A 16,719-nucleotide genomic window follows, 5' to 3' on the forward strand; every position below is an offset into this window, starting at 1 on the left:
AAACTAAAATGTCATAAGGTCATGTACTTGTTGCTGTCACAAACTGAAATGTCATAAGGTCATGTACTTGTTTCTGTCACAAACTGAAATGTCATAAGGTCCTGTACTTGTTGCTGACACAAACTAAAAAGTCAAAATGACGTGTACTTGTTGCTGTCACAAACTAAATTGTGATAGGTCATGTACTTGTTGCTGTCACAAACAAAAAAGTCAAAATGACATGTACTTGTTGCTGACGCAAACTGAAATGTCATAAAGTCAGGTACTTGTTTCTGTCACAAACTGAAATGACATAAGGTCCTGTACTTGTTGCTGACACAAACTAAAATGTCATAAAGTCATGTACTTGTTTCTGACACAAACTCAAATGTCATGAGGTCATGTACTTGTTGTTGTTACAAACTAAAATTTCATAAGGTCATGTACTTGTTGCTGACACAAGCTAAAATGTCATAAGGTCATGTACTTGTTGCTGTCACAAACTGAAATGTCATAAGGTCATGTACTTGTTGGTGTCACAAACTAAAATGTCATAATGTCATGTACTTATTGCTGTCACAAACTAAAATGTCATAATGTCATGTAAATGCTGCTGTCACAACATAAAATGTCATAAAGTCATAAAGTCATGTACTTGTTTCTGTCACAAACTAAAATGTCATAAAGTCATGTACTTGTTTCTGTCACAAACTAAAATGTCATAAAGTCATGTACTTGTTGCTGTCACAAACTAAAATGTCATAAGGTCATGTACTTGTTTCTGTCACAAACTGAAATGTCATAAAGTCATGTACTTGTTTCTGTCACAAACTAAAATGTCATAAGGTCATGTACTTGTTTCTGTCACAAACTAAAATGTCATAAGGTCATGTACTTGTTGCTGTCACAAACTGAAATGGCCAATGTTCATGTACTTGTTTCTGTCACAAACTAAAATGGCCAATGTACATGTACTTGTTGCTGTCACAAACTGAAATGTCATAAGGTCATGTACTTGTTGCTGTCACAAACTAAAATGTAATAATGTCATGTACTTGCTACTGTCACACAAACTAAAATGTCACAAACTATAATGTCAAATGGTCATGTACTTGTTCATGTAAAACTTGTCATGTACTTGTTGCTGTCACAAACTAAAATGTCATAAGGTCATGTACTTGTTGCTGTCACAAACTAATATGGCCAATGTTCATGTACTTGTTACTGTCCCAAACTAAAATGTCATAAGGTCATGTACTTGTTGCTGTCACAAACTAAAATGTCATAAAGTCATGTACTTGTTTCTGTCACAAACTGAAATGTCATAAGGTCCTGTACTTGTTGCTGACACAAACTAAAATGTCAAAATGTCATGTACTTGTTTCTGTCACAAACTGAAATGTCATGAGGTCATGTACTTGTTGTTGTTACAAACTAAAATTTCATAAGGTCATGTACTTGTTTCTGTCAAAAACTAAAATGTCATAAAGTCATGTAATTGTTTCTGTCACAAACTGAAATGTCATAAAGTCATGTACTTGTTGCTGTCACAAACTAAAATGTCATAAAGTCATGTACTTGTTTCTGTCACAAACTGAAATGTCATAAAGTCATGTACTTGTTTTTGTCACAAACTAAAATGTCATAAGGTCATGTACTTGTTTCTGTCACAAACTGAAATGTCATAAAGTCATGTACTTGTTGCTGACACAAACTGAAATGTCATAAAGTCATGTACTTGTTTCTGTCACAAACTAAAATGGCCTATGTTCATGTACTTGTTACTGTCCCAAACTAAAATGTCATAAAGTCATGTACTTGTTGCTGTCACAAACTAAAATGTCATAAGGTCATGTACTTGTTTCTGTCACAAACTAAAATGTCATAAAGTCATGTACTTGTTCTGTCAAAAACTAAAATGTCATAAAGTCATGTACTTGTTTCTGTCACAAACTGAAATGTCATAAAGTCATGTACTTGTTTCTGTCACAAACTAAAATGTCATAAAGTCATGTACTTGTTTCTGTCACAAACTAAAATGTCATAAAGTCATGTACTTGTTTCTGTCACAAACTAAAATGGCCTATGTTCATGTACTTGTTACTGTCCCAAACTAAAATGTCATAAAGTCATGTACTTGTTGCTGTCACAAACTAAAATGTCATAAGGTCATGTACTTGTTTCTGTCACAAACTAAAATGTCATAAAGTCATGTACTTGTTCTGTCAAAAACTAAAATGTCATAAAGTCATGTACTTGTTTCTGTCACAAACTGAAATGTCATAAAGTCATGTACTTGTTTCTGTCACAAACTAAAATGTCATAAAGGTTATGTACTTGTTTCTGTCACAAACTAAAATGTCATAAGGTCATGTACTTGTTGCTGTCACAAACTAAAATGGCCAATGTTCATGTACTTGTTGCTGTCACAAACTAAAATGGCCTATGTTCATGTACTTGTTACTGTCCCAAACTAAAATGTCATAAAGTCATGTACTTGTTGCTGTCACAAACTAAAATGTCATAAGGTCATGTTCTTGTTTCTGTCACAAACTAAAATGTCATAAAGTCATGTACTTGTTTCTGTCACAAACTAAAATGTCATAAAGTCATGTACTTGTTTCTGTCACAAACTAAAATGTCATAAAGTCATGTACTTGTTTCTGTCACAAACTAAAATGTCATAAGGTTATGTACTTGTTTCTGTCACAAACTAAAATGTCATAAGGTCATGTACTTGTTGCTGTCACAAACTAAAATGGCCAATGTTCATGTACTTGTTGCTGTCACAAACTAAAATGGCCAATGTTCATGTACTTGTTGCTGTCACAAACTAAAATGGCCAATGTTCATGTACTTGTTGCTGTCACAAACTATAATGTCAAAAGGTCATGTACTTTGCTTTTGCTTTTTTTTAAATTGAGAAACTTTTGAATGGAAGAAAATAAGCTTGAAATAGAATCAAAGTAAGGTGGACTTTTAATCAGTTATAAATGGCTTTTAGGATTACATAACAAATATGTTGATATGTTCTAACCTGTTAAACCAGGCTCTCCATCCAGGCCAGGTTCTCCAGGGAGACCTGCTGGACCATATGGTCCTGTTTCCCCACGGTCACCTTTCAATCCACGAATTCCAGGTACACCTGGTTATGACAAATAGTGGCAAGTATTACTGTATTTACTAACAATTGAACCAAACTGTGTTCATGTTCACCTGTTGTTTAGGAACATTAACATTTTGCCATATTAAATGATAAACATTATATTTGGTGATGAGTCGTTGGTGTTAATTTGTAAGACAGGAGAGGCTTTTGTTTGCAGATTTACTACAGATTTCCCTCTACATTGGTAAAATATTTTGATATTTTTGCAAATTGTTCGTGTAATAAAAAAAGAATAAATAATGGAAAATAAACAAAAGAAATACTGTTTTCCAGGAATTATGCGAGAACAGAATATCAAGGAAAAGATACGATGAAAATGAAGCTAATATAAAAAAGGCATTTCATCTCGTTATTTTATATTAATTTTTGTTGTTGTTGTAGAAAACTTAAACCGCCAGGAAAAGTATAGTACTTTTCATCCAACTATTCAAAAACAGTTAATTTATAAAGATGCACTGTAGGCAGACTTTTAATGAAGATGTTTTCAACTTTTACCAGTGAAACAGTGAGCAGTTATTTCATAAGTTTTGTTTAACAGAAATGACACATGAACTCGCTATACTCAATCAAAAAAGTAATATTAGCTTACCTGGGAGCCCTTGAGGTCCAGGCATTCCTCGAATAATTGGTTCTCCTGCAGAAATAAAGGAAAGAAAAAACTAGGGATAATATAAAGCTGTTAAAACGTATGTTAGATGCGATTAATCGCCAACGTAGATTTAGAATTCTGGGACCCTGTTCCTGAGTTCATTAGTCCTTCTTATTAAAGATAGATAGGATACATTGGACGGATAAACCAGGCTTATATAAAATCCTAAAGAAAGACGTTTTAACATGCGTATGATAATGTATTGTATACAATGGCCGACAAGAGCCCGACAAAATGATTGAATTTCATATCATTTTTCACCGTGGTACAATTTTTGCATGTCACAATAAGATGTAAAATTTTACTTCTTTGTGTATCATCGTTAGTACAAAATGATTTGAAAGTATAAAAATCATCTCATTGTTTCTGTACCAGAATAACGGCTGAAAACAGCCATAGTACAGAAGCAGGTGAAACCAACAGAATGAAAGGTTACCAAGTATGACAAATATCATCCTGCTAATGTCGTCATTACACCTAGCGACATTTTATTGTAGGGAATGTCTATCGTTTTGATTACCAAACTATCTTTTCGTACATTCAGCTGATGTGTAATTATAGGAAACAAGGTAAGATAATTGCCTGGAAATGTATTAATACATTGGAAATATCGAAAATATACCGATATCTATTTAACTCTCTTTTTCGTCGTTACACTTTTTCATATTTTTGTGTCCTACTTTTCTTTCTGTGTACCATAGAGAAGTGTACCAAGGTACAGTCAAGAGTTTCTCGGAACTTTATGTGTCGCCTGCATATAGTGTCACGGTCACCCAGAAATTGAACAGGATGTGCAACGATCAACCATAAAGTTGTAATACCAAATTTCCTTTCTATAACTTGAAGCATAAAGGGAAAACTGCGCAAAGCAATATTCCTGAGAAATTTTCCAAGTTCAATGGGGCATAACTCAGCCAAGAAGGGTCACAGACAGCCAGAAATCAAACTTAATATGTATCCTGGCAACAAGAAGCCATATACCAAATTTCATTTCGATAACTCAAAGCATAAGCCAAAAACGTCCGGAAAACAATATTCCCAGGAAATTTTCTAAGTTGAAAGGGGCATAACTCTGCCAAAAAGGGTCACAGACAGCCGGGAATCGAACTTAATCTGTACCCTTGCAACGAAAAGCCATATGCCAAATTTCATTTTGATAACTCAAAGCATTACCGAAAAAAGTCCGGAAAACTTTCGTACGGACGACGACGCCGCCGCCGACGACGACGCGTGACGACGGACAAAGTGATCCCTAAGTGTCCGCCAGTTCTGCAGGCGACACAAAAAATCAAATAATTTTGTCGGGCTCTTTTCGGCCATCGTGATTTTGGGATTTTTCTTTTTTTACCCTTTAAAGCATTAAATTGTATTAATGCAACTAATTCCACTAATTAACACTATGTTATTCATGTTAATCGATAGTTTAGTTCTAATCCACTCACCTTTTACGATTCCGAAAGAAGCCTTGACCTCATCAATTTGCCTTCTGATATATCCCAACTCAGAGTGCAGAATGCTGCGTATCTCTGGTAAAGCATGCTCCATTATGTCTGCTATTTGCAGTGCATTACAGTGGCGTCTTCTATGTTCAGGAAGAATCTTCTGTTGGTAAGACGCATTAACTTGAAGCAATACTAGTACTAAACACACATATTTCATACTGGATTCTTCTTTGTCTCGTATTGCTATGCAGTTTTAGGTCTTACACGGAATGATTCGTTGTCCCAGTGTTTATAGTAACTAATAGTCTTTCTGATGACTTACTACCATACCACGCTGTAACATATTGCTTTACACACGTCAGGTTTACCACTTGATGTCTAACTGGCCGAGTGGTCTGTCACTGATTTGCATAAGTGCATTCTTAGTCGGTTTCAATAGTTTAGTCTTCCTGTTTTTTCGTGGTTGTTTACCAGTTGGTTCATCCCACAAAGTACTACATTTTTGTCAATGCTAGCTAAGGTTTGATACATGTGTGTGTTTACGAGGGAGGATGTAGTATAATCACATTTACTTTCCGGATTTGAAAGAGAGTCGATGGTAACGACTTGTCAGAATATAAGAGGATATCCCGGTATTTCGGTTCAAGCATCATTGACGAGTCTTATTAAGAAGAAACAACTGTATGAAATATTATCACTGACGAGTCTTGTTAAGGCGAAAAAGCTGTATGACATAGCATCACTGACGAGTCTTGTTAAGGAGAAACAGTTGTATGACATAGCATCACTGACGAGTTTTGTTAAGAAGAAACAGTTGTATGACATAGCATCACTGACGAGTTTTGTTAAGAAGAAACAACTGTATGAAATATTATCACTGACGAGTCTTGTTAAGGCGAAAAAGCTGTATGACATAGCATTACTGACGAGTTTTGTTAAGGCGAAACAACTGTATGACATAGCATCACTGACGAGTCTTGTTAAGGCGAAATAGTTGTATGACGTAGTATCACTGACGAGTCTTGTTAAGGCGAAACAGCTGTATGACGTAGTATCACTGACGAGTCTTGTTAAGGCGAAACAGCTGTATGACGTAACATCACTGACGAGTCTTGTTAAGGCGAAACAGCTGTATTACGTAGCATTATTTAAGAGTCTTGTTAAGACGAAACAGCCGTATGACGTAGCATCATTGAAGAGTCTTGTTAAGACGAAACAGCCGTATGACGTAGCATCATTGAAGAGTCTTGTTAAGACGAAATTAACGTCTTTATACGTTGTTGTCTATTTTGCATGAGTCATTATCTCACTCGGCGTACTGAAATGAAGACTTTTTAACTCTCTTCTCCTCTCTTCTAGAAAAAGATGCGAGGGTGTTACCAAGCTTCCTAGAGGGAGATACGAGGAGGATTTTTTTGTTGCAAATGCTCAAACGATATTGACGTATGTTACATTTTATCCTTTGATATGATTTGTATGTGTAAAATAGATTTTCTTTCGTTTAGATTAGGGGATAGTATGCCTGCTTTTTTATGTATGTAATGCAGATCTCATTATGAATTTGTTTTAAGACGAGACAATATCTGGTATATCTGGTAACCCATTTTAAAAGAATTTAAGACCAAAAGTGATGTAATTATTGCATTATCAACGAAATTCAACAAAAACTAAAAACTGATTTTTTTTATCGAAAAGGTCCCTCACATGTTCTTATCCAACCAAAACGCTTCTTTCCACCATTGGTGGCGTAGAAGCTCCGCCCACTTTCCAGTCAAGTTGTCGATAGATTCGGGTCAGGATGTAGATCGATGCATTTGAAAAGGCTTAAGATGACTCGTCATGTTTGTCTGAAGTTAAGGTATTTATTCCGTAAAGCAGATCGGAAAAAAGACATTGTGAAGATGCATAAAAAAGAGACGGGAGCCTCATTCAAAATCGTCAGCCGTTTTCTTTCAAACGGAGATTTGGATCTGTATCATTTTCTATAGATTTATCCAGTAAAGACTGGAGACAATACCATGTGATTTCCTTCAGCTGTGATGTTGATTCCTAGATTATGGATACCACCTACTGTAACAGTTATAATTTTATCGCCATTCTGAAATTACCGGCACACTCTATTGAAGCAGAGAAAGATCATCATTGTCGTACGCTCCATTTCACATTTCGGTGACACATTTAAGTTTGTCGTTACAATAGATGTATCCAGTGTCGATGTTGAGCATCTGCTCCAACCTAAACGATTGCCACCATATTAATATCTATCTGACGGCCGCAACATACTGCTGTATCTATCTGACGGCTACAATATACCCCTGTATCTATCCGACGCCTCCAACATACTGCTGTATCTATCTGACTGCTACAACATACTGCTGTATCTATCTGACGGCTACAACATACTGCTGTATCTATCTGACGGCTACAACATACTGCTGTATCTATCTGACGGCCACAACATACTGCTGTATCTATCTGACGGCTACAACATACTGCTGTATCTTTCTGACGGCTCCAACATACTGCTGTATCTATCTGACGGCTACAGCATACTGCTGTACCTATCGGACGGCCACATCATACTGATGTATCGATCTGACGACTACAACAAACTCCTGTATCTATCTGACGGCTACAGCATACTGCTGTATCTATCTGACGGCTACAACATACTGCTGTATCTATCTGACGGCCACAACATACCCCTGTATCTATCTGACGGCTCCAACATACTGCTGTATCTATCTGAAGGCCATATCATACTGCTGTATCGATCTGACGACCGCAACATACTGCTGTATCTATCTGACGGCCACAACATACTGCTGTATCTATCTGACGGCTACAACATACTGCTGTATCTATCTGACGGCTACAACATACTGCTGTATCTATCTGACGGCCACAACATACCCCTGTATCTATCTGACGGCTCAAACATACTGCTGTATCTATCTGAAGGCCATATCATACTGCTGTGTCGATCTGACGACCGCAACATACTGCTGTATCTATCTGACGACCACAACATACTGCTGTATCTATCTGACGACCACAACATACTGCTGTATCGATCTGACGGCTACAACATACTGCTGTATCTATCTGACGGCCACAACATACCCCTGTATCTATCTGACGGCTCAAACAAACTGCTGTATCTATCTGAAGGCCATATCATACTGCTGTGTCGATCTGATGACCGCAACATACTGCTGTATCTATCTGACGGCCACAACATACTGCTGTATCTATCTGACGGCTACAACATACTGCTGTATATATCTGACGGCCACAGCATACTGTTGTATCTATCTGACGGCTACAACATACTGCTGTATCTATCTGACGGCCACAACATACTGCTGTATATATCTGACGGCCACAACATACTGCTGTATCTATCTGACGGCCACAACATACTGCTGTATATATCTGACGGCCACAACATACTGCTGTATCTATCTGACGGCCACGGGGTGTTATGCATGTGATGTTTATATATTTATTATCTTTTTAACGAGAATTAACTGAACAAACTAATTACTTCCTTAAAACAGTCAAAAGCTGGGTCAGTAGTTTATACATTATGTAAGTATGTAGCACTATGTGATCCTGGGAGTAAAATGATATGGTGACATATGTATTTCATGTGTTTATTGTGGTGCTAGTTTATCTTCTTAATTTAGTTTTATTCCATAAAATATGAAGGGACGGAAAACGCTTCGATAAGACTCAGATTTGACTCGGAGATCATCATAATACCGCACACACTTGACAAGGAAGTAAGCATTTCAAGCAGGGGCAGTCGTTTCCTGTCTCTTGTGATTCATTTTACTTAATGTGGAGTTATGACGTCATCCCTATTGTGAGATGATGAATTCATTGTGTACGTGTAGCTGTTTCCTTATCTTTCGGCGTGGACATCACATACACTTGAAATCATGTATATTTAAATTTTAGTATATGAAAAAAATACTTTCATTTTAAATTGAAAGATAGAAGCTTCTGAAAGGCCGTCGCAATAGCTAGCTATGCGTACTGAGTACGTTTAGCCTAAAATCGGAGTAAAATACCAGTAATGAAAACAAATTTCCTTTCTGACTGTATGCGATTTTATTTCATACATTGTTGTGACAAAAAGAAGATGTCCATTTAATGTTTACATATATGATTTATATACATGTATAATGGATGGTTTACATTAAAGCTGGTCACGTGTGGTATTTTGTAAACAAAACACTACTCAGTCTGTATTGGACAGATCTACAAACAACACGTGACTTAATTAGGGAATAAACTTAGTTTTATTATTTAGAAAATAACCAAACCCTATCCCACACTCAACTGTAAGTCATTTCTAAATTTACATCAACCGCGAAAGAATCTCACGTTTGTGAAATAGAACCACAAAACGTGCACACAGAGGTGTGATCGCTAACATCGTACAGACATCGCGTGCACATATTGTGTAATGTTGTTCGATTCAACAGCTGCACGTATTATTTCCTTTTGTAATATCTAAATGTTATATTATCACACTAACGTGACTTCGTTTAAAAAAATGTTTAAAAACACAAAAGCGTTACAAAATAACCATTGTTGTATACTGGACAAACAGACCTCACAATGCACAATGAGAAAACAAAAGGAACCGGAATATTAATGTCAACACACATTCCATTAATTTGTACAATGTTCCAGATTACAGGCGGTAGATACTGCTGCTGGACTTTTAGTCCCCGATATATGCCGTAACCTGCATCCCACATTTTAATTCATTCGATTAGTGTCACGGTTCAGACTGTTCACATGTACCTGGCTTTGTTCTATTTCTAGATCTATGAAGATTACGATATATACTTAATTTTGAAGGTGATGCCCCTCCCCGTCCAGATTTTTACTTTTCTCGATTACTTTGCATTTTCCTCAGTCTCCTTCAAGGCTTCAAAATCTAGGCCCTTGGCATCACTGACGAGTCTTAGTAGGACGAAACAGCAGTAATATGCAGTAAGATTTATTGTTTGGCTGTACTGTACAAGTATCTTACTCTACTTGTGTTTAAAGGCGCTATTCCCTTATATATCTTTAGTACAGTTAAACCAGTAAATACAGTTTTCAATACAAATATTGGCGATTTTTTTGTAAAGGTTACATTACACTAGAATTATTATTTTTCTGACATAAGTTTTTGTAGAACATAAAAAACCGACGACTGCATGTAAAACAAAAGGTTATAACCATTCCATGCAAACTTGACATATTCTCAAATATGATAATACGCACTTCCGGTTCCACAACGGCAGCAACAATACCGATAACCCAACAGAGCCAAATGAGTGTTGAAATCTTAATAAATAAAGCCAAGTTAGGTCTAAATGTTCCGGATGTAGTTGGTATAGAAGTGGTAGATAAGTGATGAATCAAACAGACAGATACAACGATGTTTCCACAAAGAAGCAATGAAATCGGTATCATAAAAGCATATGGATTCAAAATAAAGCACGAATTTCCACCATACCAATTTTCTGATGTTGCAAAATATATATTCGTTATCTTTGTGGTTGAAACAATGATAATACTAATTATTAAACCAAAGAAAGTATATTTACCTGTAGTCAAATAGTTCTCAAATAAACTATGATTCTCCAAGCTGGTTAGCTGTCTGGCCATACGTAAGGAACAAAGAAACATAAACACAAATGTGCCTATCAATAGAAAGTGGTGAAGCATAGCAAGCCAGCTACATAGCTCGGTATTGAAATGAGATATTATCAAAACACATGTTTGAGCAAGGAGTATGAAACAAGCCAATACAAATATCAAATCTAATTTACCATTCCTCATGAAGGGGACAACACAATGTTGTACCATACAGTATATCAAACATAACATAGATACACAGGTACCAACAGTGCTGATGATGGTCCTGTAATGTTTGTTGTCTTCCTCGGTAACGATGTTGTATATAGAAAGGTAGGTCTTTATACACACGTAATAACCACCATTAGTAAACACAACATCGGATGCATTTAGTATTGTTCCATTTAACTCAAAGGAATTATACAAGTCCTCTTTGTCATTGTACAAATCGACCCTTACAGCAGGACAGGGAAACTGATTTTCACTCCAATATAGGTCCATAACATAAACAGGATTAAGGAGGGATGTATTAGAAAGACATGAGGAATTAGTGACGTCATTAATATGGTGAATTTGGAATCCTCTCGAGGAAATGTGACTATGATTTGCAACAACGCTCCTTACCAACCCTCTTTCGTATTCCATGCTACAATTAGATCCCGTTTTCTTCTTAAGCGGTAATCGCATTATCACCATGTAACAAACCTTTCCACTTGTCTCCAGATTCCCTCTGATTAGATGGTCCTCAACCCTTCTTGCACGAATTACGTCTCTGTAATTAATACAATCGCTCAGTTTCCTTTGGATTTTCAGTATCACATCATGTAGTTCAATGATAAACCGATTATCAATTGAAAAGTCAAAGTCTACTTCGAATAATAAGTCCAGAATTTTGCTATCAGAACTTAATAATATATTTCGGCACCGACCCCAATATGGTTCCATGTTGGCTGGACAATACAACCGCTTGCAGAGCACCTATGTAAGAACAATTGTTAACACGTTTGACTCAAAATTGACACTGTTTCTGGTGTTGATAAAAAGTTTCTGCGGAAATGGCGATCAGTTAAAATACAGGTCTAATTGAGTTTTACTGACGGATGAAACGTACAAATATATAAATAATATATAAATGTATACTTGTGAGATATATTTGCAAAAAGGCATTCCTGAAACATAAGCAAATTTTATACAATTGAACTGCAATCGTTTTCAAATAAACATAAATGTGTCTTTTTCATTTTTATTCTTTGTATTTAAATTTCAATAACTCATCGATTTGTCTATTGATACATATATCATAATTTGTTTGTTTTTAAAACACTAAATACGTTGGCACATGGTAATGATAAGGATTCAAGTTGGCAGCATAGTTTTGCCTCCGTGTTTTGTTTAATTTCCACATCACCACTCTTTTTCTTTGTCAGTTTTATACAAGCAATTGCCAATTTAAGAGAATCGTCATGTTTTTGAAATAAAGGGTTTTATTCTGATTAAGTTACTGAAGAAGTTGATGAGGTGTTTAATCATAGTTATACAATCATTTTTTATGATATATATGTATATCTTAGTACATATCTTTATTGATGTTGGTTTTGATGTATTGCTCATCTCAGCGGTCTACTCACTTACCTTTTCAGAAAGAAAAACTTGTTTTTCTCCACATTGTGCTTTAGAGGGAATATGCTTTACCAAGGATGATAAATCGACCAGACTCTTCATTGCGTGTAAACTATTTGGCACGCCCATGTTTGCATTCAGTTCCACAAAACAATTGATTGATTTGGATATCGTCGAATAGTTAAGACCAATGCTATCGCGAAAGCACTGTAAAGTCCTAAACGCGGTATTATTGTAAATGATCGGTGTTAGCACATGCGTTCCACACGTTGTTGTGTTAGCACCAGGCGTTAACGTATTCCGAAGATTATATCTGATGTTACGGAAACAATAACGTTGCTTTATATACTTTGGTGCCACAAACAGGAAACTACAAATTTTATTATTGAATCTTAACCTGAGTAAATCTAGCAGTGAAGACGTGTTCTGTTTTCCGTTATAGGTTAACTGATAAATTTCACAATATGATTCTAATAACCAAGGAACCCAGTCTGTTATCCCATTGCATTCTGCACAGTGTCAGTTTTTGAAGGTGATATTTGAAGATACATCTGTTACAGGTAAAATGTCAATAACATCACCATCAGACAAAGTCTTTGTACATTTCTCTTTCACGTTTTCTTCAACATTCAAAGTGTCTGGACACGATGTTACCATGAAGGTTCCTCTAAAAGAACTTGTCATACCTTTCCTTTCTATAATGAAATCTTCACAAGAAGTCCTATCGAGATATGTCCGTTGTTTGTCTTCATATCCTGAGCTTTGTTTTGTCATATTTTCTGCATCAAAACAACAATCACTGAAGTATTCACAGAGCGAGTCACAGTAGCAATGTGTATATATACTTCCGCTGAAACAAGAGTGAAAATAATTTTGACAATTCTGAAGATTGGTGTTACAATCTGAGTTTGAGAAAAGTGTCATAACTATACAAACAATGATGAAATGACTTGCCGACTTCATAGTAAGAAAGATAACTTTGTCAATTATATTCACAGAGGCTGGCTAATGATAATATTATCCAGAACAGGTTATCTTTTCCATAGTGACTTCTACATTATATTCCAGCTGATGTTAGACGCTCGATATAGCTCGACAGCACGTTTTAAGTTTCCGAAAGATGTTAGCAATGTTCCCGTATTTATACTCTCTGGTCTGATTATGTTTTGGTCTGTTATTGCGGGTCGATGACAACATAACAGTATGTTACGTATCAATAAACGTAAAAACGGAGTGACGGAATGGTTTAATGTAGTAAAGAACAATGATTTGAAAATAAAATACTTCCACTGCAATCACATAAAATATAACTGCTACCTTTATGATAATGAAGAGGAAATACGATATATATAATGTTACCGATAAAATTGCTAATCTTGATCTTATCAAGCAATTATTTTGACATCAGCATTGGATCGATAATTCACCTCTATTTCTTCTTGTTTGCTTATCATGAAGCTGAAATGATTATTCGATCCAATTCATGTCGATCTAATACAGTCAAAACACAGTTTCTCTAAGTGAGAAAAAAATTAGAAAATGCTAACATGTCAACATAATCATAATACAAACTTCTTTCTCAGCATATGACCTGAAGAAAAGCTTACAGGGAGACCCCTGTAAAAGAATAAGACCAGGTGTTCCAGCAGAGTAAGCGTCTTCTTCCTAGAAGATATACGGCATACTGAACAAGTGACCGTTGGTCGTACTAGTCGGGAAGTCAGTCATATACGAAAGCTTGGAGCAGTTCCTAGTTAAACAAATTATCGCTCTTACGAGAGAACTTGTACGCTGTAACCATATAAGAGATGCGGTGGTGTGCAGTATGCACAAACTGTGCACTGCGAAGTTGCAAGACAGTATATAGATGAAGTGTGCCGGTGCGCTTGAAAATCAAAGCTAACGATGCCAAATCAAATGGGCTTTTGCATGCGTTATAATTGTTTTGTATAATAGATAGAGCCATGGCATGAAGCAGGCAACTGTTTCTTCGCTTACTTTACTGATTGAGTGTGGGTGTCACAGTAGTAGTTTTATGTAGTGTTGATGACGACTGAGCAGGTATAAGCACATCATATCCCGAGTGACCAGATAGGTTCCGACCAGTGTGCACGTTACACTGCTTCTAAGACTCGACAGTGATGTTAAGGGAATAATGTTTGGAAACCCAGGAGACGATTATGAAAAAACCATAGTGATCGAAAAACATTGTAAAGAGTATATATTAACCTCTTAATCAAATTACATCTTGATTTGCTTATGTTTAATAATTTCCTTAGAATATCTAACATATGTGTATATTTTTTAGCCTTGCCACAATCTCTTGCATTGTTTTAGTTCTATACTGATGTGACCTCTTAAATTTGCCCTTAGATTTAATCATAATTACCAGTATTGTGATATAGAAACAGCTGAAATTCGATTTCTAGATACAAATATTGACCTTTTCTACATTTTATTATACCCATTTATGAGAAATTTGATATCACATGTCATGATAATGGTATTTTCTTTGGAATTAATTCATTATTGATCGTTTATAATAATGATGCTATTAGCTTGTGAGTTTTTGGTACAAGCTTCGAAATTGCCGGTGGTAGAGACTGTAGGTGGATTTTTAGTTCCCGACTTTTGCTGTAACCAGAATGTCATGTTTGCTTTCTCAGTTCAGAATATACTCATGCTTTTGACATACTTATGTAATTATCTGATGCATGTTTTTGTTTTGTTTTGCACTTCTTTATAGAACAGGCCAAGCTTTACTGCCTTTTGTTTATTGAGAAAAATTCATACGGCAACGTTTCATACAAATATAGCCGTAGCATCGTCTCTTTCCTTTTAAAATCAAAGCATAAGAATTTCAGAATCACGATCTTGCTTTCTTCTGTGCAACTTCATGGTAATTGCATATTAACTTAAATATATATTTGTGACAGTGTATATTCTCTATGTTATTCATGTGTAAGAAATAATGAAACTAGGGCATGTAATGAAAGCAGTATTTTGCAACGGTTAAATAACGAAAAGAAGCATAAATTGCCATGTACAATATTTGATCTTTGTGACCTGATAGTTCATGTGGCTGCATTGATGACAAACGTGTATATGTCACTTATCTATGATATTAGGTAATTTGAAAGAGTGGGAGTCGTCATATTTGGTAGTTCTCTGCTGAACCTACATCATATTTGATACCCTAAGTAATTTTATATATATGGTCTATGTTTTTATACACATGGTCTATATTGTTATACATATGGTCTATATTGTCATACATATGGTCTATATTTTTATACACATGGTCTATATTGTTATACATATGGTCTATATTGTCATACATATGGTCTATATTTCTATACATATGGTCTATATTTTCATACATATGGTCTATATTTTTATACTTATGGTCTATATTTTTATACATATGGTGTATATTTATTACATATGGTCTATATTTTTTATACAAATGGTCTATATTTTCATACATATGGTCTATATTGTTATACATATGGTCTATATTTTATACATATGGTCTATATTGTTATACACATGGTCTATATTGTTATACATATGTTCTATATTGTCATACATATGGTCTATATTTTTATACAAATGGTCTATATTGTTATACAAATGGTCTATATTGTTATACATATGGTCTATATTGTTATACACATGGTCTATATTTTTATACATATGGTCTATATTGTTATACATATGGTCTATATTGTTATACACATGGTCTATATTTAATACATATGGTCTATATTTTTATACATATGGTCTATATTTTTATACATATGGTCTGGTCTATATTTTTATACATATGGTTTATTTTTTAATACATATGGTCTATATTTTTATACATATGGTCTATATTTTTATTCACATGGTCTATGTTTTTATGCACATGGTCTATATTTTTATACATATGGTCTATATTGTTATACATATGGTCTATATTGTTATACACATGGTCTATATTTTTATACATATGGTCTATATTGTTATACATATGGTCTATATTGTTATGCACATGGTCTATATTTTTATGGTCTATACATATGGTCTATGTTTTTATGCACATGGTCTATATTTTTAATACATATGGTCTATATTTTTATACATATGGTCTATATACACATGGTCTATATTTTTATACACATGGTCTATATTGTTATACACATGGTCTATATTTTTATACATATGGTCTATATTTT

General features: G+C 35.1%; 1 protein-coding gene across 1 annotated transcript; it reads right to left on the minus strand.

Moving 5' to 3' along the window:
- Positions 1-2,987: 2,987 nt before the first annotated feature.
- LOC132562116 (collectin-12-like) lies at positions 2,988-5,695 on the minus strand. The gene is made up of 3 exons (XM_060226842.1): positions 5,237-5,695; positions 3,735-3,779; positions 2,988-3,124 (listed from the first exon to the last, which is right to left on the minus strand). The coding sequence occupies exons 1-3, from the start codon at positions 5,451-5,453 to the stop codon at positions 3,012-3,014; spliced, it is 375 nt and encodes a 124-aa protein (XP_060082825.1). The 5' UTR covers positions 5,454-5,695; the 3' UTR covers positions 2,988-3,011.
- Between the last annotated feature and the right edge of the window lie 11,024 nt (positions 5,696-16,719).

Source organism: Ylistrum balloti, unplaced genomic scaffold, assembly GCF_031769215.1.
Source record: "Ylistrum balloti isolate Yb309-2 unplaced genomic scaffold, AGI_CSIRO_Ybal_v1 Utg371346, whole genome shotgun sequence".
Lineage (NCBI taxonomy): Eukaryota > Metazoa > Mollusca > Bivalvia > Pectinida > Pectinidae > Ylistrum > Ylistrum balloti.